Source organism: Hemitrygon akajei, chromosome 6 (assembly GCF_048418815.1).
Source record: "Hemitrygon akajei chromosome 6, sHemAka1.3, whole genome shotgun sequence".
In the NCBI taxonomy this organism is placed as follows: domain Eukaryota; kingdom Metazoa; phylum Chordata; class Chondrichthyes; order Myliobatiformes; family Dasyatidae; genus Hemitrygon; species Hemitrygon akajei.
Window position 1 is genome coordinate 65,555,482 of NC_133129.1, and position 26,177 is coordinate 65,581,658.

At 41.9% G+C, this 26,177-nt stretch overlaps 1 protein-coding gene across 3 annotated transcripts in view; it reads left to right on the plus strand.

Moving 5' to 3' along the window:
- The window catches only part of mamdc2a (MAM domain containing 2a), a 137,335-nt gene that overhangs the window by 95,897 nt on the left and 15,261 nt on the right, over positions 1-26,177 (plus strand). The window contains exons 8-12 of one of the 3 annotated variants that reach the window (XM_073048522.1): positions 3,169-3,315; positions 5,453-5,715; positions 9,352-9,448; positions 10,395-10,543; positions 19,168-19,332. In XM_073048522.1, the coding sequence (XP_072904623.1) occupies positions 3,169-3,315; positions 5,453-5,715; positions 9,352-9,448; positions 10,395-10,543; positions 19,168-19,200 (689 nt within the window). In that variant the 3' untranslated portion in view covers positions 19,201-19,332. Of the gene's footprint in view, positions 1-3,168; positions 3,316-5,452; positions 5,716-9,351; positions 9,449-10,394; positions 10,548-19,167; positions 19,425-26,177 lie in introns of those variants that run through there. The other 2 variants (XM_073048521.1, XR_012099267.1) reach the window with 2 other exon arrangements.

A 26,177-nucleotide genomic window follows, 5' to 3' on the forward strand; every position in this document is an offset into this window, starting at 1 on the left:
CACATTGCAGTGTGAATTCCATCATATTGTAAATCACTGATCCCTAATGGTTCCTTTACCTTAAGCTTTCTAGCAAAATCAGGTTCATAACAGAATGTCCATTCCAGAATAACTTATCCCCTAGTGGGTTCAACCACAAATTGCTCTAAAAAGTCATCTCGTGGGCATTCTGCAAATACTCTCTCTTGGGATCCAAAATCAGCACCAACCTGATTTTCCCAGCCTACCTATTTATTGAAATCCCCCATGACTATCATAACATTGTCCTTTTGACATCCATTTTCTATATTCCACTGTAATTTGTATTCCAAGACCTGGCTGTTGTTCAGAGGCCTGCATATAACTCCAATGAGAGTCTTTTTTTTAACTCTTGCAGATCCATACCTCTAACCACAATGATTCTTAAGTCGTCAAGTCACTTTTATTGTCATTTTGACCATAACTGGCCTTTTCCCAGACGGCAGGAGGGAGAAGAGTTTGTATGAGGGGTGCATGGGGTCCTTCATAATGCTGTTTGCTTTGCGGATGCAGCGTGTAGTGTAAATGTCCGTAATGGTAGGAAGAGAGACCCCGATGATCTTCTCAGCTGATTCTACCTCTTACGATCCTATGTCACCTCTTTCTAAGGATTTGATTTCTTTTTTAACCAGCAGAGTCATGCCACCCCCTCTGACTACCACCTCTCCTTCTACTGCAATGTGTATCCTTGGATGTTAAGCTTCCAACTATAATCTTCTTTTAACCACGACTCAGTGTTGCCTATAATGTTATACCTGCCAATCTCAAACTTCGCTACAAGATCACTGAACTTACACTGCATGCATTCAACTTTCACACCTTCAGTCCTTCATTTTGTCACCCTTTTCAAATTTGTCCCCCTTTTACACTGCAACTCATCCCACTGACTTCAATTGTACCCTATCATCTGCCTATTCTTCCTCACGGTCTCTCTACACACTGCCTCTGCTTATATACCACTTGCCCCATCCTCAGTCCTATCACTCCGGTTCCCAACCCCCTGCCGAATTTGTTTAAACACTGCCCAGCAAATCTGTCCAGAAGGATATTGGCTATATCAGGTGTAACACGTCCCTCTTGCAAAAGGTCATACCTTGCCCAGAAAAGGTACCCAATGATCCAGAAATCTGAAACCCTGCTCCCTGCACCAGATCATCAGCCATGCATTCATCTGCCAAATCATCCTGTTCTTACCCTCAGTGGTGCATGGCACAGGCAGCAATCCAGAGGTTACTACCTGAAGGTCCTAATTTTCAGCTTTCTACCTAGCTCTCTAAATTCTTCTTCTGGACTTCCTCCCTGACCTTCGCCATTGGTGCCAATATGTACCAAGACTTCTGGCTCCCCCTTTAGAATGCTGTGGGCCCAATCCAAGATTTCCTTGATGATGACACCTAGGAGGCAACGGAGTCTCATGTCTACTCCTCTAATTATGGAATTCCCTATCACTACCGCAGTCCTCTTCTCCCTCCTTTCCTTCTGAGCCATGTGGCTGGACTCAGTGCCAGAGACACATTCACTGTGGCTTCCCTCTGGTAGGTCATCCACCCCCAGCAGTATCCAAAGTGCTATACATATTACTGAGGGGAACAGCCACAGGGGTACTTGGCACTGGCTGCCCAGTTCTTTTCCCTCTCCTGACAGTCACACCAGGTAGCTGCCTCCTGCAACTTAGAGATGACTACCTCCCTGAGGCTCCTATCTATCACGTCATCAGTTTCCCATATGAGCCAAAGGTCATTGAGCTGGATCTCCAGTTCCTTAGCATGGTCTTCGAGGAGCTACAGCTTGGTACATCTGGTGCAGATGTGGTTATCTGAGAGGCTGCAGGTCTCCCAGAATTCCTACATCCCATAAAGAACACAACACAGCCCCTGGAGCCATTTCTGCTGTCCCTTGCTAATGAATCTCTATTTGATTGGGCCACCAGAAAATGCCAGAAGCACATGAACACTCCATATTAAGATCTCAACCATGGACCTGTGAGTTGCCTCTCTCTGGGTTCCGGTTCAACTGGGCTGCCAGAAATGTATCTTGCAGCAATTCTCCTGCATCAGCAATTGCAGGATCTAGAACCAGTGACAAGAATGTTTCTGAAGTAGGGTGAAGTGCACCTTGATGGAGCAGCATTTCTGTGTACCTGTTGTCTTCAGCTAAGCCTGTACATATGAACATTCCCATTTTAACCCTTTTCTGAGAAGAGAAGTAGAGGATAATATTGTTCCTGAAGCTCCACAAACTCCAGGCAACTGGGCGACTACTCTAATGCTGAAGCTGAATAAAATCTTAATCCACAAGCGGTGCAAATGTTTGTCTCAAACATTTTTCTTATGATTGTAAGATCCTGTTAGACATTGGTAAGACAAAATACTGCAAGTCCCGTTCACTGGTGAGGCTGTCAACGGGGAGATGTGTGACCTCGGTTGTTGCGTGTACTGGACCCTCGTGCCCCAACACCACCTGTTATAGCCACCCAGCGGAGGAGGTGCTAGAAACGGTGTGGGAGAGATCAGAGGAGCGACGGCCGCACTTGCTTTTGTGCTGGGTTCGGGACCGGCCCCTGCAGGCCGGCTCTCTCATCGGTACTACTCTCCAGCGTTGGTTCCCTGGAAGACAAGTGTGAGACAAGCTGGATGCCTTCGTCTGCGGCTGACCCAGTGTGAGATGAGGAACTGCTGCGCGTTTGTTCTTGCAGAAGTGTAGCTCCAGAAAAAACAGCTCATGCACCATCAATCATCAGGCCACGTCACTCAGGGACATGCTAATTATTTTGCAACTTTATGTCGTATCATAACGATTTGTGCGGTGTGACTGTATGTACTGTGTCTTGCACCTTGGCTCCAGAGAACTGGTGTTTTGTTCAGCTGTTGACGTGCATATGGCTGAATGACAATTAAACATGAATTTGAACTTGAATTCAGATTATTCTTCCAGATTGTTTCTAGCTAAAACTGTTCTTGGGCAGTTATAAGTTTGGCACAATTACCTTGGTGGAGATGCAGACAGCAGAATACTATTGGGTTGGTACATGTTTTGGTTGTGTAATTTGGAATTACTCTTTTACGTGAATGTAGTAGACTGAATGGTCAGTTTCTGAGCTCTGCATTCTGGGAGATACTGACTGGTACTTTCTTCTTCTGTTGAATCAAGCTCTGTTCTTTGATCCCGCTGTGGCAAATTGCAACTTTGATCAAGATCTCTGCAATTATACCCAAAACCACCTGGATGGCAAAAAATGGACCAGACAGATTCGAAAACCAAATCCATTCCGATTTGGCGATCACACGAGTGGAATGGGTAAGATACGTTACATTTGTGTGGTGTATTTTGCTTGCTGTTCAGGGAAGGGGGTATTATTATTAAGTGAAATCAGCAGTAAATATGACACATGAGGTTCAAATGAAATGTAATGATAAACTAAGCTTGATTACTGATTGATAACATCTGTTAAAGAAAAATTAAATATTATATGTGTGGATTGTAATTCCCTTACATAAACGTCTTAAAACTGATGTGTGGGATCATGCTCGATGTGACTCATTGCTCTCACTAGTACTGAGGCAGAGCGGTAACCTGGCTTCTTCTCCACTGTAACCACCCCACCCAATAAGACAGCTTCCTTTTCTTTAAATGTCACTTTCAATGGCATTTGATGTAGGTTTAAGTAACTAAAAACATTAAAATGATTGCATAATAATAAAAAAAATACAATACATTTAACAAATGTAAATCAATTACAAACTTATACAAATTGCCCAAACTTAACTTTTTATCGAAAGTTAGTGATTCCCATTTAAATGAATAAGGCCATTGTCTGTATATCCGAGAGAAATCACCTCTGCACTCATTTGTCGTGTGTAGACATGGCCGTTGAAAGCATGGTAAACTTCATTGGGTGGCCAGGTAGTAATTCCCTAAGGAATAATTGCCACATCAGAACTTCATTCAACCCCACAGAATTTTTAAAATAATAAGGAAAAGCTCTTTAAGTTTTGAAAATTTTTATTCATAATATTTCAGCTGTCATCTTATGTGTATGCTTCAGTGTTTATTTCACATTCTATGCAACATTCGCAGTGGTGGCGAAAGGTCATGCTTTCTAACTTGATGGCTAGCTCTGCAACGGAATGCTTCCAGGTGTTCATTCAGATTGTTGATTTCCCACTGTGGACACCAGTGACCCCTAGGAAATTATATCTGATGGCCATCAGTATTAAGAAAGTAAATCCCACACCACAGAATTCGATTAAAATTGCATCCATTCTTTTTTGTTAAATACCTTCATGTTTATTCAATATTCATGGCATCAATGAAAAGTCTGGAAATTGCAGTGAGCTGTTTTATTGTGTGTCAGCATAAAGTTAATCTCCCAACAGCTGTGTTCTTCAACAACCCTGGCTGAATCAGACAGCTGGACAGGATCCAGACTAGGAACTATAAATATTAGCAAATCCAATAGGGGATTCAATAACCTCTTCACAAGAAATTGTGGAAAACTGTAGCACTTATTCCCATGCAAAGTGATTGAGGCAAACAGTAGAGATATGTTTACAATAATAGGTTAAAGATATTTCAACCCACAACCCCCCCCCCCCCCACCTTTGGAGTCACAATTTTCCTCTGGGTGCATTCCTTCCCTCAAATAGATATGCAAAAGTGGGCATACTGTCATCAGAGAAGTATGTGAGGCCTTAATTGGTACATAGCTTTAAATTAACTGCAACTTAAGTTCTCGAATCTCATGGCCTGATAACCTAATGTGAAAACTGTGTCAGTTTTGGTCATTCAACTTATGACATAAAAAATTTTGAAATCAGTTCTGAGGTTGTCTTTACACCTATTTGTAAAAGGTGAAAGGAAAAGCAGGTAGAGGCCAGAGGGAAATCTGCAGCTTTGGTGTCTTGATACTCAAGGATACAGCTATTGTTGGTGGAAGGTATAAATTTCAAAATCTGGGGGCGGGCACATGTCCTGAATCTGAGGAGTGCAAAGATTAGGGGACTGGAGAAACTGTAGAATTGAATTTAGATTTAGATAAAATACAGTTGAAAGTTTCAAAATTTACATGCTTAGTGACCTGGAGTTGTGGAGTGTTGGGAGAAGGGGCAGTTGAAAAGAACCTGGTGTAATTTGGGGTCAGGTGAACTCAAGCCTATGTCCAATCTGGGAAAGTCTCTGCACAATTAAGTTGTAGAGTGCTTCTATTGGTCTTACTGGAACTCTTAAGGTTATGCGTGGTCTTGACTGGTTTTCCTAAAAACACAAGTGGAAAACCGTTAGCTAAGGAGAAATAAATTTGCAGCAGCATTTGATGGAGCAGACTCTCGGTATTTTATATGAATTATTCTCTAAGTCTCTTGAGTATCTGTAGGGGTTGTGTTTCTTTGGATTTATTGTGCTGGTTCACCAGCAGATGCTCTCTCACTTTTCATAGGTGGCTTTCTTATTTCCAATACAAGATCTGGATATCATCAGGAGTACGTGGCCCACCTAATAGGCCCACTTTTACTAGCCAACCTCCAGTACTGCTTGCAATTTTTCTATGCGCTGAATCATTTTATATCGGAAGATGCCCTTGCTGTCTATATTTATGATGAAATGGACCAAGTCCAGGAAAAGATTTGGACAATTCCCAAATCACCAACAGGAATTTGGATTCAAGCAGAAGTCAATTTCCAAAGACTGGAGCCCACTAAGGTAAAATAACACTCCGTTCTCCATGTCCACCAGTCCCATTCACCGCCCGACCAACACCTGGCAGTATATGGATCTTAAAATTCTTTACTTTTCTTTCAAAGTATACTTGGTGTTGCCTCTCTTCAGCTACGTAACCTGCTCCTCCTCCACGGAACAAAACAAGATCTCTGTACTTACTCAATTCTGCTCTTTACAATGCCTCAGAATTTAGTGAATCAACCATTAGCTCGTCGGTTGTCAGCTGCAAAGGTAGTAAGATCTGTTAATTCCCTCCGTAAGTCTCTCCGTCCTTCAATCTCTTCACTATTTTGGAGCAAATACTCAGCCTTCTAAAATTCCAAGACTTAATGGCGCACTTTTGCAACACAAAAGCACGTAGATAGAATTCCTTTGTAGTGCACTGTAATGCATATAACATTGAAGCAACTCTGGATCCGTTGCATTTGAGCTGGCCTTCCCTTAAAAAGCATTTCACATTCTTAGATATTTATTTTGAACACGCACACAAAATGCTAGAGGAACTCAGCAGGTCAGGCAGCATCTGTGGAGGGAAATGAATAGTCAACATTTTCGGCCAACTGTCATTAAAACTGGAAGGAAGGGGCGAATCCAGAATAAAAAGGGGGGGGGGGAGCACAAGCTGGCAGATGGTCGGCGAGTCCTGGTGAGGAAGAATGTAAGTGTATGGGGGAAGGGTAAATGCAATTACGAAGAAAGCATGACAGCGTCTCCACTTCCTTAGGAGTTTGTGAGCATCCGCAGCCTGGTATGGAAACACCAGTGCCCTTCTATGGAAAATCCTACAAAAAGTAGTGGATATGGCCCAGTCCATCACAGGTAAAGCCCTCCCCACCACAGGACCACATCTCCATGGAGCATTGTCACAGCAAAGCAGCATCCATCATCAGGGACCCCCACCATCTAGGCCATGCTCTCTTCTCACTGCTGCAATCAGGAAGGTGATACAGCAGCCTCAGGACTCACACCACCAGCTTCAGGAACAGTTACTATCCCTCAGCCATCAGGCTCCTGAACAAAAGGAGATAACTTCACTCGCCCCATCACTGACCTGTTCCCACAACCTATGCATTCACTTTCAAGGACTGTATCTCACGTTCTCAATATTTATTGCTTATTTTTTATCTATTATTTCTTTTTTTCTTTCTTTTTGTATTTGCAGTTTATTGTCTTTTGTACACTGGTTGTGCAGTCTGTTTTTGTCTTTCATTGATTCTATTATGGTTTTTGGAGTTATTGAGTATGCCTGGAAGAAAATGAACCTTTGTATATAGTGGCATATATTGATAAAAATATTACTTTAAGGGGTAATAAAAGGGAATGATGTGAGAAGCTAGGAGATGATGTATGGAAAAGGTAAAAGAGTTGGAGAAGAAGAAATATAGAGGACAGTAGACTAGGAAGAAGGAAAAAGGAAGAAGATGAGGAATCAGATGTAGGTGATATGCAGGTCTTGAGAGCAAGGGAGGTGGAGAGAAGGGGCAAGAGGGCCACTAGAATAAGGAAGAATGGGGGGGAGGGTACAACACAGGCAAGTGATTACCAGAAGTTCCAGAAATCGATGCTCATGTCGTCAAGTTGGAGACTATCAAGATAGAACATGAGATGTTGTTCCTCCAGCCTGTATCTGGTCTCATTGTGGCAGCAAAGGAGGTTGTGGACAGATATGTTGGAGGCAGTAGAAAAGGCCGTGGATATTTTGAACCAAAAATTTAATTATTTTCAACAGTTCTTATGTTTCTAATCTTTTAATGCTATCAGATTTTCTCTTATTTAGGCATATCGAGGTTACTTCCAGCAACCCAAAGCCAAAGATAACAATTCAACTTATGCCAGAAGTTGAATTGAACACAAGAGCTTTTCTGATGCTGGATATCCAGAGTAACAGACACACACACAATGCTGGAGGAACTCAACAAGTCAGGGGCTGAAGAAGGAGTTTGATAAGAGAGTGGACCATGGGAGAAAGGGGAGTTATTTTTCTGACCTCCCCTTCCCCCTTCCATTCCCATCCTGATTCTCCTCTTACCTATTCTCTTCTCCTCACCTTTCACCTCCCCCTGGTGCCCTTCTTTCTTGCCTTTCTCCCATGGTCCTTGCTCGTTACCTATCATATTCTTTCATCTTAAGCCCTTTACGTTTTCCAGCTACCTCCTCCTAGCTTCTCTCTTCATCCCACCTCCCCTTCTCATGTATCTTTTCCCTAACCTGACTTCACCTGTCAACTTCCAGCTTGCGCTCCTTCCCCTCCCCCAACCTTATTCTGGTTTCTTCCCCATTCTTTTCTAGACGTGATGAAGGGTCTCGGCCTGAAATATCGCTTGTTTATTCATTTCCACAGATGCTGCCTGACCTGCTGAGTTCCCTCAGCATTTTGTGTGTGTTACTGTAGTTTATAATATGACACTGATAGGATGAAGAGCTGAGCAGATGCACTACCTGCGTTGAATGATTGACAGCTGTAAAAGAAAAAAAAAACTTTTTTATATTAATTCATGTTTTTCTTGGACTCAAACACTCACATTACCTACTAATTATATTTACTGTATATATATTAACCGCATTCAGAGTCTGAAGTAGGGCACAATTTCATTAACTTTAACATTTTTCTTTTCTGCTTTTATTGACTTTTGGAATTTTAAAAATTCACCCCTTAGGACTAATGACACAATCGTTATTAACTGAAATAATAATTTTGCAGAATTTTTTTTGTGGGATGTTGATGTGCTGCCATGGCTGGCAATCACACTGAATCAGAACTATCTTCAGGCCACTGCTGACTGTATGTTAAAGGTATTCCCGCGATGCTGTTACGTAGGGAGTTCCAGAGTATGAGGAAGGAGTGGCAGTGTATTTCCAGATCAGGGCGATGGTGGTTTTTGGAGGTAAGCTGAAGGTGGTGATGTTTCTGTGCACCTACCGCACACATCCTCTCGCTGGTGGATGACAAACAAATGGGAGTTCCTTTTTCTTTAATAAGACTATAAGATTTTGAAAGGTACAAAAGGTACCCTTTCTCTTCAACTCTAGATGTATAGAAGATTAAAGGGTAAGTTATATTCAGGTTTTGAGGTGGTAACAGGCCAGATAGAGAGAAGCTACTTCTTCCAAGTTGGAGAGACAAAAACAAAGGGGCAACAAAATTGTTTGAATTTCTTTACACAAAAATAATTGATACTGTTTCCTCCGAAAAAAACTGTGGAGACTGGGGATAAATTGAAAATCTAAAGACTGAGAATATTAGTTTTTTGTTCATAAAAGGTGCAAAATGGAGTTCAGATACAAATGAGGCAGGTGTATTTGAATGCCAGGTAAGGTAATGATGGGCTGAATGGCCTTTTCCTGATTGAATTCTATTTATTGTCATTTAAAAGGTAATCCACCCTAATTTTTAAAGATTAATGTAAAATTCTTTCATTTATGTCCAGCTGTGCTGATAGCCAAGTTCTGTTGTGTTACTTGCTATTTACTAACCTGAATTCCAACTGTTTTTATACAGACAAGAAGTGTAATGTGGATTGCTTAGTGGAAGAGGATTTTGTCATTTAAATTTTGTCATAAAAATGCTTGTGACAGAGCTGAATTTTGTTGAAGTAATGGTTGTCCTTTCTTTTCTAGATAGTATTTGTCAGCGTTTGTAAGAGTTTCTGGAACTGTGGGAAGGTTGCACTAGATGACATCGTTGTAAGCCAAGGAGATTGTCAGATTCCTGGAGGTATTGATTGCACCAAAATACTAATCAAAATACTTATCTGTCTTTATAGTGATGTAGATCTAGACAGGAGATTCCATTAATAGATAGAATAACCATTTTGGCAAAGGTGCTGTGATCAGAAATTAATAGTAATTTTTAAGCTCAATTTGCATATCTGAGGTACCCTTTGAATCTAGTTGAAGAAACTTGAGCAGTGGTCACTAGGCTTTTTGGGAGTGAAGATAGCACAAGCAGAAATCTGGAATTCTCTAAAAATAGCAGTAGATTGTGAGTCAGTTGTTAACTTAAAATTTGAGATAATCGGACTCCTGATAGTTAATGATATTAAGGGCCATGCATGGAGGTGGGTTCATGGAGATGGGTTTTGAATAACACATTTCCTCACTCAGTGGTGAGGCTGTCTATGGTAACTAGGAGACCTTCTGTGGTTCCATCGGTTCTGTATTCCCAGGTGCTGACAGTCAATTTCTCATGAGCCCTAGATTTTTCTTCTTCCTCTTACACATCGAATGATATAGCAAAGCATGGTTTTCACAATTGCAGTTCACAAACAACATTGTTTATCTATTCACTATTTATGAGCATCACTGGAAAGGCCTTCTTTATTACCCTTAAGGAGGTGATAGGAAACCCACAATACTTCTTCCCAAGTTAACCCAGCCATTCCACTCATATTACACACTGTAGGGTGGAGGCTTCCCATCTGACTTTGAATCTGGACCTGAAAAGTTCAATTTCTGACCCAGGCAGAGGGCTTAACTCTGACTCCTCCCTAGTGCTGCCATAGATATACCACATTCACATTGAATGCAAAAACAGGCTCAAAGTCTCCTGCTGCAGACTCTTTTGCTCCTACAGTTCTATATGAGGAAGTATTTGTTGACTGCAACATTAAAATAAGATAGGAAATGTTTACAGCTTAAGGGGGCTCCTTCTGTCTCTGCAGGGTCCTGGCTGGCTGTTCCAGGGAAGTGCAATTTTGACACGGATAACTGCGGATTTATTCAGGACCACAATGATAGAGGCAATTGGTACAGAAGAACAGGTGCTACCCCAACATCCTTCACAGGTCCAAAAGGAGATCACACCACAGGGGTAGGTGAGTTGTATGTCAACAAACATTCTCAAATTAATCATAGCGCTAATTTTTACCTTTTCTTGGTATGACGAGAGGCTGTGTTGGCTGAGTTTGTTTTCTTTGAAGCAGAGGAGGCTGAGTTTGGATTCGATAGATCTATTCAAAGTTTGGATTCGATAGATCTATTCAAAGTTATAAGGTTGGTAGAAGGAAATTTATCCTGACGGTAGAAATGTCTAATTCTAGAGGGCAGATATTTAAAGTAAAAAGTAAGAAACTTCAGGAGGATCAGAGTAAGGAACTTTTCACCCAGATGGTGGCTGGAATCTGAATGGACTAATTTAGAGGGCAGTGGAGGCCAAGACTCTTGCAGCATTTAACAATATCTAGACGAGTGTTTGAAGTTGCCAGGACATAGAAGGCTGTGCATCAAGTGCTGAAGATGGGTACTTGATAATTATCATGGACATGTACTGTATGACTCTCATGTAAGAAATGGAATCAGGAGTAGGTTATTAAACCCTTTGCCTGTTCATTCAATATGAAAATTCAATAAGAATACTATTCAATAAGAAAATGACTAATCATTTACCTGACCCTCAGTTTCCTGCGTTAACTGCACATATTGATTAATATCCGATAAAATGTTTCTCTGCCTAGAAAGTAATTCAGGAACTGAGCCATCTCCTGGGTAGTGTATTTAAATGATTAACTGTCAACTGGGTGAAGAAATTTCTTTATACCTCAGTGCTAAATGAACCCATGACTAGTTCTGGAGAGCACAGCCAAGGAAAACATGATTCGCCTGCCAATCCTGTTAAAGCTCACAGGAATTCTACACTTTTCAATGAGATCATTTTCTCATTCTCCAAAACTCAAGGGAGTACAGGCCTGATCTACTTAATTTCTCCTCATATGGCTAAGTTGATGGCCCAGTAATGAACTGAGAGCTATGAAAAGTCACAGAGACCTATGGTGAGCTTTGAACTATGAGAATTCTGAGTCACAGGATTACATTTTATGAAGTGTTAGAAGATATAGCACACAATGAAACAACAGCATCTGTCACAGATATAGTGCCTATAACTTAGCAAAATGTGCTAAGATGCTTCACAGATCAATAACAGTTATATGAGCTATTGGGGTAGATGATCACAGAATAGAGTCTAGTAGCATGGTCTGGAGATATGCCAGGGGTGTGGATTTTCGCAGCAAATGCACTAAAGCAGATTTGAGTGATGTCACAAAAATGGAAGGTTGCCTTGGTGATGATGTTCAAAGTGGAAAGTAAATTTATTATCATATAAGTTACACATGTCACCATATACTACCCTGAGATTTGTTTTCTTGTGGGCATTCACAGTAAGTAAAAGGAAACACAGTAGATTCAATGAAAAACTACACACAAAAAAGACAAACAACCACTGTGCAGAAGACAACAAATTGTGCAAATACGAAAAAAGAAACAAAAAATATTAGGTAATAAATATTGGGAACGAGTTGTAGAGTCCTTGAAAATGAGTCCATATGTTGTGGAATCAGTTTAGTGTTGGGATGAGTGAAGAGCCTAATGGTTGAGGGGTTATAACTACTCCTGAATCTGATGGGGTGGGACCTAAGGCTCCTGTATTGCCTTCCTGATGGCAGCAGCGAGAAGAGAGCCTTGCCTGGGATGGTGGAGATCCTTGATGACGGATGCTGCTCTCCTGTGACAGCAATCCCTGTGGATGTGCTCAGTGATGGTGAGGGCTTTAGGCGTGATGGACTGGGCAGTATCCATTACTTTATGCAGATTTTGCTGTTCAAGGCCATTGGTGTTTCCCTATCAGGTCATGATGCAACCAGTCAGTAGACTCTCCACCGTAAATCTATATAAGTTTGTCAAGAGTTTCAGATGACATGCCAAATCTTCACAAACTTATAAGGAAGTAGAGGCACTGCCATGCCTTCTTTGTAATGGCTCCAAGGTTTATTTTATTATCAAAGTATGTATGGAGTATACAACTCAGAATCAATCAGATTTATTATCAATGGCTTGCATCGTGAAATTTATTAGCTTAGCAGAAGCAATTCAATACAATACATAATATAGAAGAAATAATAATAATAAATAAATAACTCAATTACAGTATATGTATATTGAATAGATTAAAAATCTTGCAAAAAACAGAAATAATGTGTATTAAAAACATGAGGTGGTGTTCAAGGGTTCAATGTCCATTTAGGAATCAGATGGCAGAGGGGAAGAAGCTGTTCCTGAATCACTGAGTGTGTGCCTTCAGGCTTCTGTACCTCCTACCTGATGGCAACAGTGAGAAAAGGGCATGTCCTGGGTGCTGGAGGTCCTTAATAATGGACACTGCCTTTCTGAGACACCACTTCTGGGTACTTTGTAGGCTAGTACCCAAGATGGAGCTGACTAGATTTACAACCCTCTGCAGCTTCTTCTGGTCCTGTGCAGCAGCCCCCCCCCCCCCATATCAGATAATGATGCAGCCTGTCAGAATGCTCTCCACAGTACATCTATAGAAGTTTTTGAGTGTATTTGTTGACATGCCAAATCTCTTCAAATTCCTAATGAAGTATAGCCACTATCTTGCCTTCTTTATAACTGCATTGTTAAGTTGGGACCAGGTTAGATCCTCAGAGATCTTGACACCCAGGAACTTGAAACTGCTCACTCTCTCCACTTCTGATCCCTCTATGAGGATTGGTATGTGTTCCTTCATCTTACCTTTCCTAAAGTCCACAATCAGCTCTTTTGTCTTACTGACGTTGACTGCCAAGTTGTTACTGTGACACCACTCCACTAGATAGCATATCTCGTCCTGTACGCCCTCTGATCACCATCTGAGATTCAACCAACAATGGTTCTATCATCAGCGAATTTATAGATGGTATTTGAGCTATGCGAAGCCACACAGTCATGTGTATATATTGAGTAGAGCTGTGGGCTAAACACACACGCCTGAGGTACACCAGTGTTGATCGTCAGTGAGGATGAGGTGGTATCACCAATCTGCACAGATTGTGGTCTTCTGGTTAGGAAGTCGAGGATCCAGTTGCTGAGGGAGATACAGAGGCCCAGGTTCTGTAACCTCTCAATCAGGATAGCATCTGCAGTTCACCTGTTGTGATGATAGATAAAATAGAGAGGATCCCATTTGCTCCTCAGGCAGGATTTGATATAATTTAGCACTAACCTATCAAAGCACTTCATCACAATGGATGTAAGTGCTACTGGCTGACAGTTGTTGATGCAGGTTACCATGTTCTTCTTGGAAACCAGTATTATTGAAACCAGCTTTAAGCAGGTAGGTACTCCAGGCTGCAGAAGCAGGAGGTTAAAATTTTCAGTGAATACTCCAGCCAGTTGATTGGTCAGAGTTCTCTGTGGGTTCACCCTCCAGTAGGATGTTCTCACATTGGCCTCAGAGAGTGAAATCTCAAAAATAACATCTTATCCTCACTATAATCAACATCAGTGCACTTTAAGGATGCACCCTTAGCTCTCTGCTCTGTTCTCTCTATACCCATGATTGTGTGGCTAGGCATAGTTCAAAAGCCATCAATGAATTTTCCCATGACACAACTGGCAGAAACACAGATTGTGACGAGGAGACATACAAGAATGCAAGAGATTGTCTGCTTGAGTGGATTGTCTGCAGGAGTTAAGATTGGATCAGCCATGATCTTGTTGAATGGCGGAGCAGGCTTGAGGGGCCGATTGGCCTACTCCTGCTCCTATCTCTTATGTTCTTATGTTATGAGTGGCTTTGCATCAACAACCTTGCACTCAGTGTCAGTAAGACCAAGGAATTGATTGTGGACTTCATGTAGGGAAAGTTGAGAGACCACACCCCAGTCCTCATTGAGGGATCAGCAGTGGAAAGGGTGAGCAGGTTCATGTTCCTGTGTGTCAATATTTCTGAAGATCTGTCCTGGGCCCAACATATTGATGCAATTTCAAAAAAGACACGCCATGGCTATGTTTCATTAGGAGTTTGAGGAGATTTGGTATATCACCAAAGATTCTAGCAAGTTTCTATGGATGTACCATGGAGAGCATTCTAACTCGTTGCATCACTGTCTGGTATGGAGAGGCCACTGCACAGGATCGGAAAAAGCAGCAGAAAGGTTTGCAAAGTCAGCCAGCTGTATCATGGGCATTAGCCTCCCCAGCATTGAGGACATCTTCAAAAAGTGATGCCTCAAAAAGGTGGCATCCATTACTAAGGACCCCATCAGAAAGGCCATACCCTCTTCTCATTGCTACAATCAGGGAGGAGGTACAGGTGCCTGAAGACACATTCCTAACGTTTTATGAACGGCTTATTTATTTTATTTATTTAGAGATACAGCACAGAATAAGTCCTTCCGTTCCTTTGAGCCATGCCAACAGCAACCCCCGATTTAACTGTAGCTTAATCACAGGATAATTACAATGACCAATTAAACCATTCCAGAACTAATGAGATGTCCTCCTTCTTCAAAGAAAGGGGCTTTCCTGCCTCCACCATCAATGCTGGCCTCACCCGCATCTCTTCCAGTTCGCACACATCTGCCCTCACCCCATCCTCCCACCACCCCTCCAGGGATAGGGTTCCTCTTGTCCTCACCTATCACCCTACTAACCTCCATGCCTAGCACATAATTCTCCGTAACTTCTGCCATCTCCAACGGGATCCCACCATAAGCACATCTTTCCCCCTTCCCCCCCCCCCACCCCCACTTTCTGCTTTCTGCAGGGATCACTCCCTACGCTATTCCCTTGTCATTTTGTCCCTCCCCACTGATCTCCTTCCTGGTACTTATCCTTACAAGCGGAACAAGTACCATACCTGCCCTACACCTCCTCCCTCACTACTATTCAAGGCCCCAAACAGTCCTTCCAGGTAAAGCGCTCTTCACCTGTGAGTCTGTTAAGGTCACCTACTGTATCCGGTGCTCCCAGTGTGGCCTCCTGTATATCAGTGACACCTGATGTAGATTGCTTCACCAAGCAACTATGCTCCATCTGCCAGGATCTCCATGTGGCCACCTATTTCAATTCTACTTCCCATTCTCATTGTGACATGTCAGTCTATGGCCCCCTCTGCTGCCGCAATGAGGCCACATTCAAGTTGGAGGGGCAATACCTTATATTCCGTCTCAGTAGCCTCCAACCTGATTGCATGGAACATTGATTTCTCAAACTTCCAGTAATTTCCCCCCTCCATTCCTGCTTTTACCATTCCCCAATTCCCGTTTATCTTTCTCATCTTATCTCCTTACCTGCCCATCACCTCTCTCTGGTGTTCCTCCCCTTCCCTGTCTTCTACCCTCTCCTATCAGATTCCCCCTTCTCCAGCCTATCAACTTCTCAGCTCTTTACTTCACGACTCCCCCTCACCCGGTTTCATCTATCACCTACCGCCTTGTGCTACTTCTTCCCCTCCCCCCACCTTCTTGCTCTAACTTCTCATCTTTATTTCCAGTCCTGATGAAGGGTCTCGGCCCAAAACGTCGACTGCTTATTCTTTTCCATAGATACTGCCTGGACTTAAGGTTTCCTCCAGCATTTTCTGTGTGTTGCTTGGATTTCCAGCATCTGCAGATTTTCTGAACTTTAACGTGTACTTTTTTGAACTGTGGGAGGACACTGGCACACCCGGGGAAAACCCACAAATTCCCGAGGGAGGAATTACAAACTCTTCACAGAGGACGCCGGAATTGAACTCTGAACACCAGCGCCCCAAGCTGTAAGCTTTGCGCTAACTGCTACTCTACCATGGCACGTACCATGGGAAGCTTCTTCCCCTCTGCCATCAGATTTCTGAACAGACAATGAATCAACCCATGAACATTACCCCACCACTTCTTTAATTATATATATTTCTTCTTATATTTCTGGTTTGTTTTTATGATGTGCACTGTATTCCTGCAGCAAAGCAACAAATTTCAGGACATCTGTCAGTGGTATTATGCATGGCAGTAATGTCCACTTACAAACAACATCCAGGGCCAGGGAATTGGTCAGTGCAGGCAAACCCAAGGACAATGGCTGCGATAACATTTCTGCTCTTTCATTGCTGGATGTCAGACATGGGCTGGAGAATGTACTGGTCCTGGTGTGATCAGAGGGAACAGCAATGAGGTTTTGTCAGTGTTTGTAAAGGATCTAGACTCCTTTTTATCCCATATTCTGTTGCTGAGGAGAAGAGTTCTGAAACAGAGTACTAAAGGCAACAGCACAGGTAAAGGAGGAAGAGTCAGACTAATCTGCCATCTAATCATTCGTTAATCTTGATGGTTCAGCATCCAGTTCACTCATCTGTGTGGCTTGGACCAGGGTCTGGACTGTGGGCAGGTTGTGTAGCTGGAGGTGGGACTGAGCTTCAGGCCAGTAGGAATAGTTTTACAGATAGGGCCAAGGTCAGGAATATTTCTCTATTTCCACACACTTTGAATTCATCAGGCTTGCTGAAAAACTATTATACTACACGTTTTTAAAAAAAATGGAATCTGCATTTAATAGAAGCAGCATCCAACAGTCTGGAAAGTCTGCTGGTCCAGCACCACCAAACTTCCAAGGATGCCAGCTGACTGTACTATTGCAGAGAGAAATGGAAGCAGGTGCACTCAGCTGTGATACTTATTGACTTCTCAGTTCAGCGCGACGCTCTTTTGCTTGTAATAGTTTGTTTTGAGTCAAAGACTTCTGAGGAGGAATCTGTGGAGGAATTTATTGGGTTGAGCAACACCTGTGATGCGGGAGAATTGTTAATATTTTGGGTTGACGTTTTGTTATTTACCAATTGATTTAGTTCTGCCAGCCACCCAATTTATCAGCAATGGCCATGTCAGTGTCTCTCCAGAAGCTTTTATGTTTCCATCCATTTAAATGCCAAGGCCTTTTGGCTACTCCTTATTGTGTATAATTAGCTGTACCATATGATAAGAGGACTGCTTGTCACCTTTCAATGGAAGTGGTAGAAGATCATTTGCAAAATGAAAGTTAGATAAAGTCATTTAAACATATGTGCTTTTTAGGTACTTAACCTTAAATTGTAAGATCTCCTGAGCAGTGCAAATCGAACATCTCAGCTCCAGTCAGATATTCTTGCTGGTGCCCTCTCTTTCTGCAGGAGAATATGAGATCAGCTGTTTGGCCATACATTCCCCAAGCAGTAGGCTATCACACAAAGAAACATAGAAAACCTACAGCACAATACTGGCCCTTCGGCCCACAATGCTGTGCCAAACATGTACTTACTTTAGAAATTACCTCGGGGTTACCCATAGCCCTCTGTTTTTCTAAGCTCCATGTACCTATCCAGGAGTCTCTTAAAAGACCCTATTATATCCGCCTCCACCACTGTCGCTGGCAGCCCATTCCATGCACTCACCACCCTCTGGGTAAAAAACTTACCCCTGACATGTCCTGTGTACATACTTCTAAGCACCTTGAAACTGTGTCCTCGTGTTAGCCATTTCAGCCCGGGGAACACGAGACACATCTTTCAACTTTCCAACCAAGTGAATTCTTTCAACTGAGATTGACCCTACGTCTCAACCAATGGCTGCCTGTGGTTAAGTGATTACAAATTAATAACATGTAATGGGTCCAAAATGCGGAGCTCTCATGAGGTTATAGACCTCATGAAGGTTACAGGGATAGTCCTCCATGACCTGAATCAACACGCTGACGTCATGTGCAGGCTTGCATGCATCAAGGACTCCATCAGATGAAGCCAACTCAGGGCCACTCATGGAATGGCTGTGGGCGAGATGCCAGACAACGATTGATCCAACCCTGGCTCCTGAACAGATAAACTTACGATCGCCCTTCCCGGGACACACTTCAGCATAAATCAAGCCAACCAATTAGAAGTGTGAAGAGGAAAACACCTGCCAAACAAAACAACAAAAATGGATAGTGAAGTGTAAGGCCATGTTGCTTTTACAGCTATCACTCTTTTAGAATGGGTGCAGGCCTAAGAGATCTGACCCCTTAAGTCTACCCAACCAATCAATGTGATATTGGCTGATCTACCCCAGACCCCATTTCTGTGTCAGATCCCCATATCCCTCAATCATTCAAAAATGTATCTACCTCCATTTTAAATACTTATAGTGATATCACCTGCTTGATTCTCTCAGATAAAGAATTCCAGAGATTCATGATCTTTTGTTATCCCATGATTAACTAAAAGGAAGTAGGAAAAAATTATAAATTAAAGCGGACAATGTTGGTAAATCCCAGCAGGTCTGGTAGATCTGTGAAAAGTGAAACTGTTAATGATTTTGTTCCCACAGAGTCAGCTGTCTTTCTAAGTTTTCTAGAATATTCTATTGTTTTATTTCAGATTTCTAGTGCCTGTAGCTGTCTTGATTTTCATTTACTTTGGTAGAGTTATGTTTCCCAGAACAACACACACAAAATGCTGGAGGAACTCAGCAGGTTTGATGAAGGGTCTCAGCCCGAAATATCGACTACACTCTTTTCCACAGATGCTGCCTAGCCTCCTCCATTTTTTTGTGTGTGTTGCTTAGATTTCCAGCATCTGCAGATTTTCTCTTGTTTGTGATTTCACCAGAACAATGTTTTTATTTCAGTGCGGAATGCCTGTAATCTAATCTGTTGCAACCTCTCCTTCAGGCCACTATATGTATATCGAGGCCTCCCATATGAGGCGTGGATACAATGCACGACTCTTGTCATGGCAACTGAGAGGATTCAAAGGCAAACAGTGTCTAGTGTTCTTTTACCACATGTATGGGATTGGAACAGGATTACTAAACGTTTACTTGAAGAAAGAGAATTCTCCAGAAATCCTTATGTGGAAAAGAAGAGGAGAACAAAGCATATCTTGGATGAAGGCCTCGGTAGAGTACAAATGTGAGCAAAGCCATCAGGTTAGTTGGCAAATTTCCACCCAACTGTGACCTGTTTTAGCTAACGTATGGCCAAAACCTTTATTAAGTTTGGACTTAGCTAAACTTGTTTCTGCCTGACCAACCTTCATTCTACTTGTAAGTTTCATTTTATGTGAAACTGCGGCTTGTGCCCCAACTTGCACCATCCCACTCACCCACTGTCCACGTGTTTGCTCCTGTTTGTGCACTATCTGTTCATTCATTTTTCAAATCCCTATATGATCTTCTCCTACTCTGTAATCTCCCTCAGATCTGTAACCCTACAAATTACCTGCACTCCTCTAATCCTGGCCCCTTGATCATTCCCAAATTTAAGCACTAACTATTTTGGTGGCCACATGTACAGCGTCAGATCCTAAGTTCTCGAATTCCATCGATAAAACTTTCCCTTCTTTATCTTCCTTCTCTCTTTCTAACATAAATGTTTCTTATTTGACAAAGTTTTTATTCACCAGTCCTAATATGTCAGGTTCAGTTTGGCTTTCTGATGCTGTGAAATATCTTGAGACGTTTGCTATGTTAAGATGTCATACAAATGCAAGTTGTTATTGTCTACTTTAAACATTCACCACATGAGCCAATGGAATTAAGAGCAGGAGTGGATAACTCAGCCCATCGAGCCTACTCCACCTTTTAATAAGTTCACAACTGAACTGATTGTCATCTCAGCTCCTTTCATTGTTGCTCAGCAATAATTTATCCATCTTAGCCTTAAAAATATTCAAATGCCTTACTTCCATTAACCCTTAAGAAAGAGAATTCCAAAGACTCACAACTTTCTGCAGGGGGATAAAGTGCCTCAATTCTATTTTAAATGACTACCCCACATTTTTAAACAGAGACCCTTAGTTTGAGACTCTCCCACAATATGAATCATTCTATCAACATTAATATGATTGAAAGACCAATTAGAAAATGATATTTCAGTCATCTCTCACTTTTTAACAGCAGATACAAGCCAGCCTGTCCAATAATTTTTCATAAGACAATACTCCATTCTAGGTATTAGTCCTGCAGCCAAATACACACACATTATATATATATATATATATATATAAATATATATATATATTTACGTGTGTGTGTGTATATATATATATAATGTGTGTGTGTGCTTCCTTTAATAAGAAGCAGTACTCCAAATGTTCTGTATAAATGAAGCACAACCTCACTATTTTCTTGTTACTTTTCCTCACAATAAATGAAAACTTTCTGCTAGTTTTCCTAATTATTTGTTACATCTGTACGACAGCCATTTGTGAATTACACATTACTGGTTCATGATGACTGGCGTTTCCCTCAAGCTGTAGAACAATCCAACACAAATACATTAGCATTTCTACATCGGACCTGATCATCTGAGGAAAAGTCTCTTTACCACCTGCCAGTGAGTTGCAGCTGCAATATCTATTACTTGGCCTGCTAGACTTCTGTCTGAGTTTAGTCTCTGAGGCCCATTCATTGGTGCCTGAGGAAGGTGGAGGGCTCATGACCTCATATGTGCTGATGTTGCTCGTGTGAAAGCCACCTCCACCCTCCCCAAACCACTCACGAAGCCCACTTTTCAACTTTCTGAACAGGACTTTGAATTTCCATTTTCAAAGCCATGCAGGAGGGTTTGCGAGGATCAATGAGGACTAGAGCTTATTTAAGTCAATTAAACTCATGGAAATAAAGGGAAAACATCAAATGCACAAAATACTTAACAAATACACATACCCTAGAGTTGTAGTAAAAAGGAAATCTATGCTCCTTATGATTTTAAATGGAACAAACCTATTTTATCTTCCTTTAAGCCCTTAAGATGTTTTTAATTCTTGTGCAGTATCCCGACTTGAGCATTATGACATAAGTGCAGTACCAGTGCAGCTGAAAAGGAACTTTTGCCATTTGCACTATAAAATGAATTTAAATACTCCATGTTTTGTGATAAAAGAAACTATGCTAAATTAATTACTTCACTGCTTTCCAATCTAATAAGAGGTGACACTTCACCCATGTTTATGCCTGTGATTTCAAGCTGCCAAGCTCCCATGAAATATGGTAGGATTAAGTTAGTATTGGAGTCATACAGTCAACCTCTGCTTATGGCCATTTGGGCTGCATAAATGTGACCTTACAGAATTTATAAAATCACCACATGAAAAATTTGAAATATTAAATAAAGTTCACAGTCAAGGAATTTGTTTCGTGGAGAAAAAGTAAATAAACACAAAAATGATATTTTTCTGCTTGCATTTCTTGATGCAATACAATGCACAGAAAGAGGTAATGTTTTCCAGGACTTGACTTCACTCCACTCTTCACTCCAAGGAGCAAAGCCATAGTTCACTCAACTATTCTCAGAAGACAAGCTTTCTAATCCAGGCATCTTGGTATATCTCTTCAGCATGCTCTCCAACATTCCCTCATCCTTCCTATAATGAGGCAAACAGAACTGAACAATATGTTTCACTCTATGTGTCAATGACAAATACAGCAAAGGTAACTTCTTCATCTTAACCTGATCTTCCACATCTCTTGTCAACCATGGGTCTTTCACCCTACCAACCTCTCCCTGCCTCAATGAGACAAACCTATCCAGAAACTCATGTGAGATCTCCCTAAATAACCTCCACACTTCTTTTGTGCATTTCCCTGAGTACATTATTTCCCAATTTACCTAATTGCATCATAATTTGCCCTCCCCAAATTAAATACTTACCCATGCCATGTGCACTTAGCCGTCTCTAGGGCTGTGGTAAAGGGAGTTGTGGTCATTGTCTCTGAAATGCTTACCCACCAAAAGATCTGTCACCTGCCCAGGTTCATTGTCTAGTGACAGAGACCGGACTGCTGTGGTTTTCCTCTGCTCAGTCACCCTCTCCCCAATGACATCCAACGTGTTATATTTATTATTGAGGGGAACAGTCACTGGATACCCTGCTTTGGCTGCTTATCCTCTTTCCTTCCCCTGACAGTTACTCAACTACCTGTGTTCTGCACCTTAGATATAACTACCTTCTTATATCTCGTGTCAAACAATCCTTCAGTCTCCTAACTGATCCAGAGCTCCAGGTCCATTCCCTAATGCAGTCCACAAGAAACTACAGGTAAATGTGCTTCCTGCAGCAGGTGTGACCGTCAGGGATACTGGAGGTCTCCCTATCTTCCATATTCTTCAAGAGGAACATTCCACTGATTAGACCATATTAGACCATTATTCTCACTGCTCTAACATCAGAAACTCTTCCTCTCCTTGCTCAAGACGCTTGAGCCAATGTCTCTGGGCCTCCAATCTTTGTCTCTATCTGGTCTCTAGATCTCCAATCTGGTCTCTAGGCCCACTCCAACAATGGCCGCTCCACTTAAACCCAACTTCTTTTTATTGGCTCTTGCCAAATGTCTAATGGTCTCAGTCCTGCTGAAATATCCCGACAGGCCATATTCACTTTTTAAATCTTGGGCTCACTCACCACAGGCAACAACACAAATGTAATTTAAAGTTTTAGCCAACCTACAGTATAATGGTTGAATAATGGAGTAGAGGGATATACCACAGAAAATATTCTTTCCAGCAATATCTGCTGCTCAGTTCAAGAGTACAAGAGCTTATGATGTTCTGGCTTATATACAGTACAAAAACTATACAGTATCAAAACTATTATTTCAATTGCCACCCCCACACAGAATTCTCCAGAGGCTTAAATCAAAGGCTGACAAGGCAGCCTTGAGACCCAGTTCTCAAACAAAGTATTTTCTACGCAGATAGAATGCTATCACAATGCACTTTCTCTGGAGTTGCTTTACTTCATACATTTTTGTTCATAATGATTAAATATTACAGTTGTGAAAAGTGTAATCTTGTTTTGTATTATTTCAATAAATTAGTACAAACAAAGGCATTGTAAATTAGATCTATCCGTAACATTAATAAAGCCACTTTCCATTAATGGCTTAATGACTTGACTGAGGTTAATAACCCCACAGCAGAAACATAAATTTGCAAGCTATGACTGGGCATTGTAATCTACTTCGCTGTGCACCCATCCCCCCAAACAGTTGTGAACAATGATCTCAGCACAAAATACTAAGTGGTTTCAGAATCATGGCTAATCTGTTTGTAACTTTAACCCCATATCCCTGTCTATCTCCAGTAACCATTCAACTCCCTGCTTTGCAGTGATGAGCAAATCCCATGGAGATTTGTCAAATCCTATAACATTTCCATTGTTGTGTGCAGAATGTCTGCCTTGGAACTTGCTTTTGAACCCAAAATTTTTTAACCTATTTCTGTTGGTCAGATGCCCTTGCTAGGATAACTTTATTCCCAATTTAGGAGTACATTGGTGATCTCATTTACAGAGACACACTTACTGTGCTAAATGAGAAAAATACCCCACTGACAAATTACAGAATCACTAAGGTTAACTACACAGCAATTGGCTTGTGTTCAGGGTAGGGGAAGGCCAAATTCTACAGGTTATTCTCCTGATACGTAGCTGATAGGTGTTCTGTGTTTATTCAGGTCCTTTCTAAAGGTAATAGGGATTTCTACATTCGCCACTCCTTGGGCAATGAGTTTCAGACATTATCAGTCTTTACCTTTAAAAAGTTCCTCTTTATTTCCTCTCAAACCCTTCTGTCAATTACCTGAAATATATGTCTCCGGATCTCTGCTGAGGGAAATACCTTTCTCCTGTTCATTTTCTCTAGTCTTCTACAGTTTTATACTCTTCAATTAAACCTCTCCTTGGCCTACTGTGTTCCAAGGAAAACAATCCCAGCCCAGACAATTTCTCATTTATCAGTAGCCCTTCAGCTCTGATACCATCCTCATGAATCTCCTGCTCCCTCTAGTGCCTGCACACCTTATCTACAAACTGGTGATCAGAACTGAGCACAATAATCAAACTGCGGCCTATCTACATGCCCCGCGAGGCCCTTCTACTCTTGCACTCACTTGTCCTTGCCTGGCTGACCACCTGATCTATTTTTCACCAAAGTTAGATGTTAAATTACATTATTAGAGTGAAGCACACCTAGATTTTGTACTACACTTGTCTCTGAATCAGGTGGCTGGATTCAAATCCCATTCCAGAAGCTAAAGCTCAGGAACATAGGGTGACTCCCTCAATGCATTACTGAAGTAATAATAACTGTGGAGGAAATACAGCCCATGAATGAGATACTAAAGCAAGGCTCTGTTCACCTCCTTGGGAGGGTGTGAACTATACCACAACATAATTTATCCTTGATGCACCATCAATAACTCCGAGACGTGGGTTAAGGTAGGCTTTTACTGGCTGGAAGAAAGCACAAGCAGCAAGCGACCATCACACAACATCCTGGTGACTGAGGAAGGCTCTGTGCCTCCAATCGCCTTTATACCGGGGTCTGTGGGAGGAGCCACAGGAGCAGTCAGCGGGGGGGGGGGGGCGGGGGGGGCGTGTCCAGACAGGTATATGTAGTTCACCACAATCCTTGAATGCCTTGTTAAATGTTTATCTCCTAAGAGGCCTTGATTATCTGGTGACAATCTCATTAGGCTTCTGAGAGCTTGCTGTGTATCGTCTGGCGATCTTTAACATTACGGCTGTGACGGTTCTTCAAAACTTGAAGTGGTACAGAAAGGTACCACTTTCTGTGTTGATCTGGTACTTTGCTGTCTGGAGAGTGTTCTGTGAGGCTTCGAGCAGCCTCGATGCCAAGCAACATGGAGATGGAGTGCGAGACCATGATCAGAAAAGCAATTCTTTTATTTCTGCTTGCCATCTAACTGTGATGTGGCTAAGCAGGGGAGTGCTTATCCAATTCCACACTTAAATCCAGTATATCAACAATTTTTAATCCTATTATTGATTCTCTGAATTCCTTCATCTTTTCAGTACACGAGCAGAATATTAAACTGCAACATGTTTCATTGCTGCAAACCACACAGCTGTAAGAAACAGGCCAGACCTCTGGACTCTAATTGAAAAGAGACTAAGTAGATCCCTTTCCTCCTGTATTTTTCAATGCATTTATACAATCTGGCAAATAAATCACCTCAGCTATGAACATCAACCTGTTTTTTTTTGCTGTTTTCTGTGCTGAGGCAGCAATAAACTACGCAAGCTGTCTGAGGCACAGTTCCCCTCAAATCTTTTGAGTTAGGTATTTCATCCATGGAACAAAAAGGTCGTGCTCTTTTGTTCATTCCTCACCAGCTAGGTAAAGATAACTAGAGTGCTAAAAATGGAAATTGCTGGAAAAATTCAACGTGATCAAAGGCGATACCTTTCAGGAGGTTCACGAAACTACTTCTTTCACTTCTTTTACATCTTCTTTTCATGTGATTCTGCTACTGTTGGTGCCTGTGACCCACAGTTTGGTGGTGTGTTGATCTGGTACTTTGCTGTCTTGAGAGTGTTCTGTGAGGCCTCGAGCAGCCTCGATGCCAAGCAGCTTGGAGATGGAGTGTGAGACCATGATCGACTCCATTTATCACCGATGTAGCTGACTAAAGCACCAAGGGAGATTGAAATCATTGAGGTGAGTGCAGAAGGCGAGCAGGTCTTCAGCGCTGTCTACCTGCCTTCACTCACTGCTGCCAGAGGAAGGTATCTGTATGTGACGGTGGTTTTTTCTCTCCCTGTCACTTGTTGCTCCTGAAGAAAGGCATTCATATGGAATCTCTCCCTCGATGCTGTTGGAGGATGGTGCCGAAGTTCTGGGTCTGCAGGTTGTGGATTGGACTCTGTAGTTCGTGTT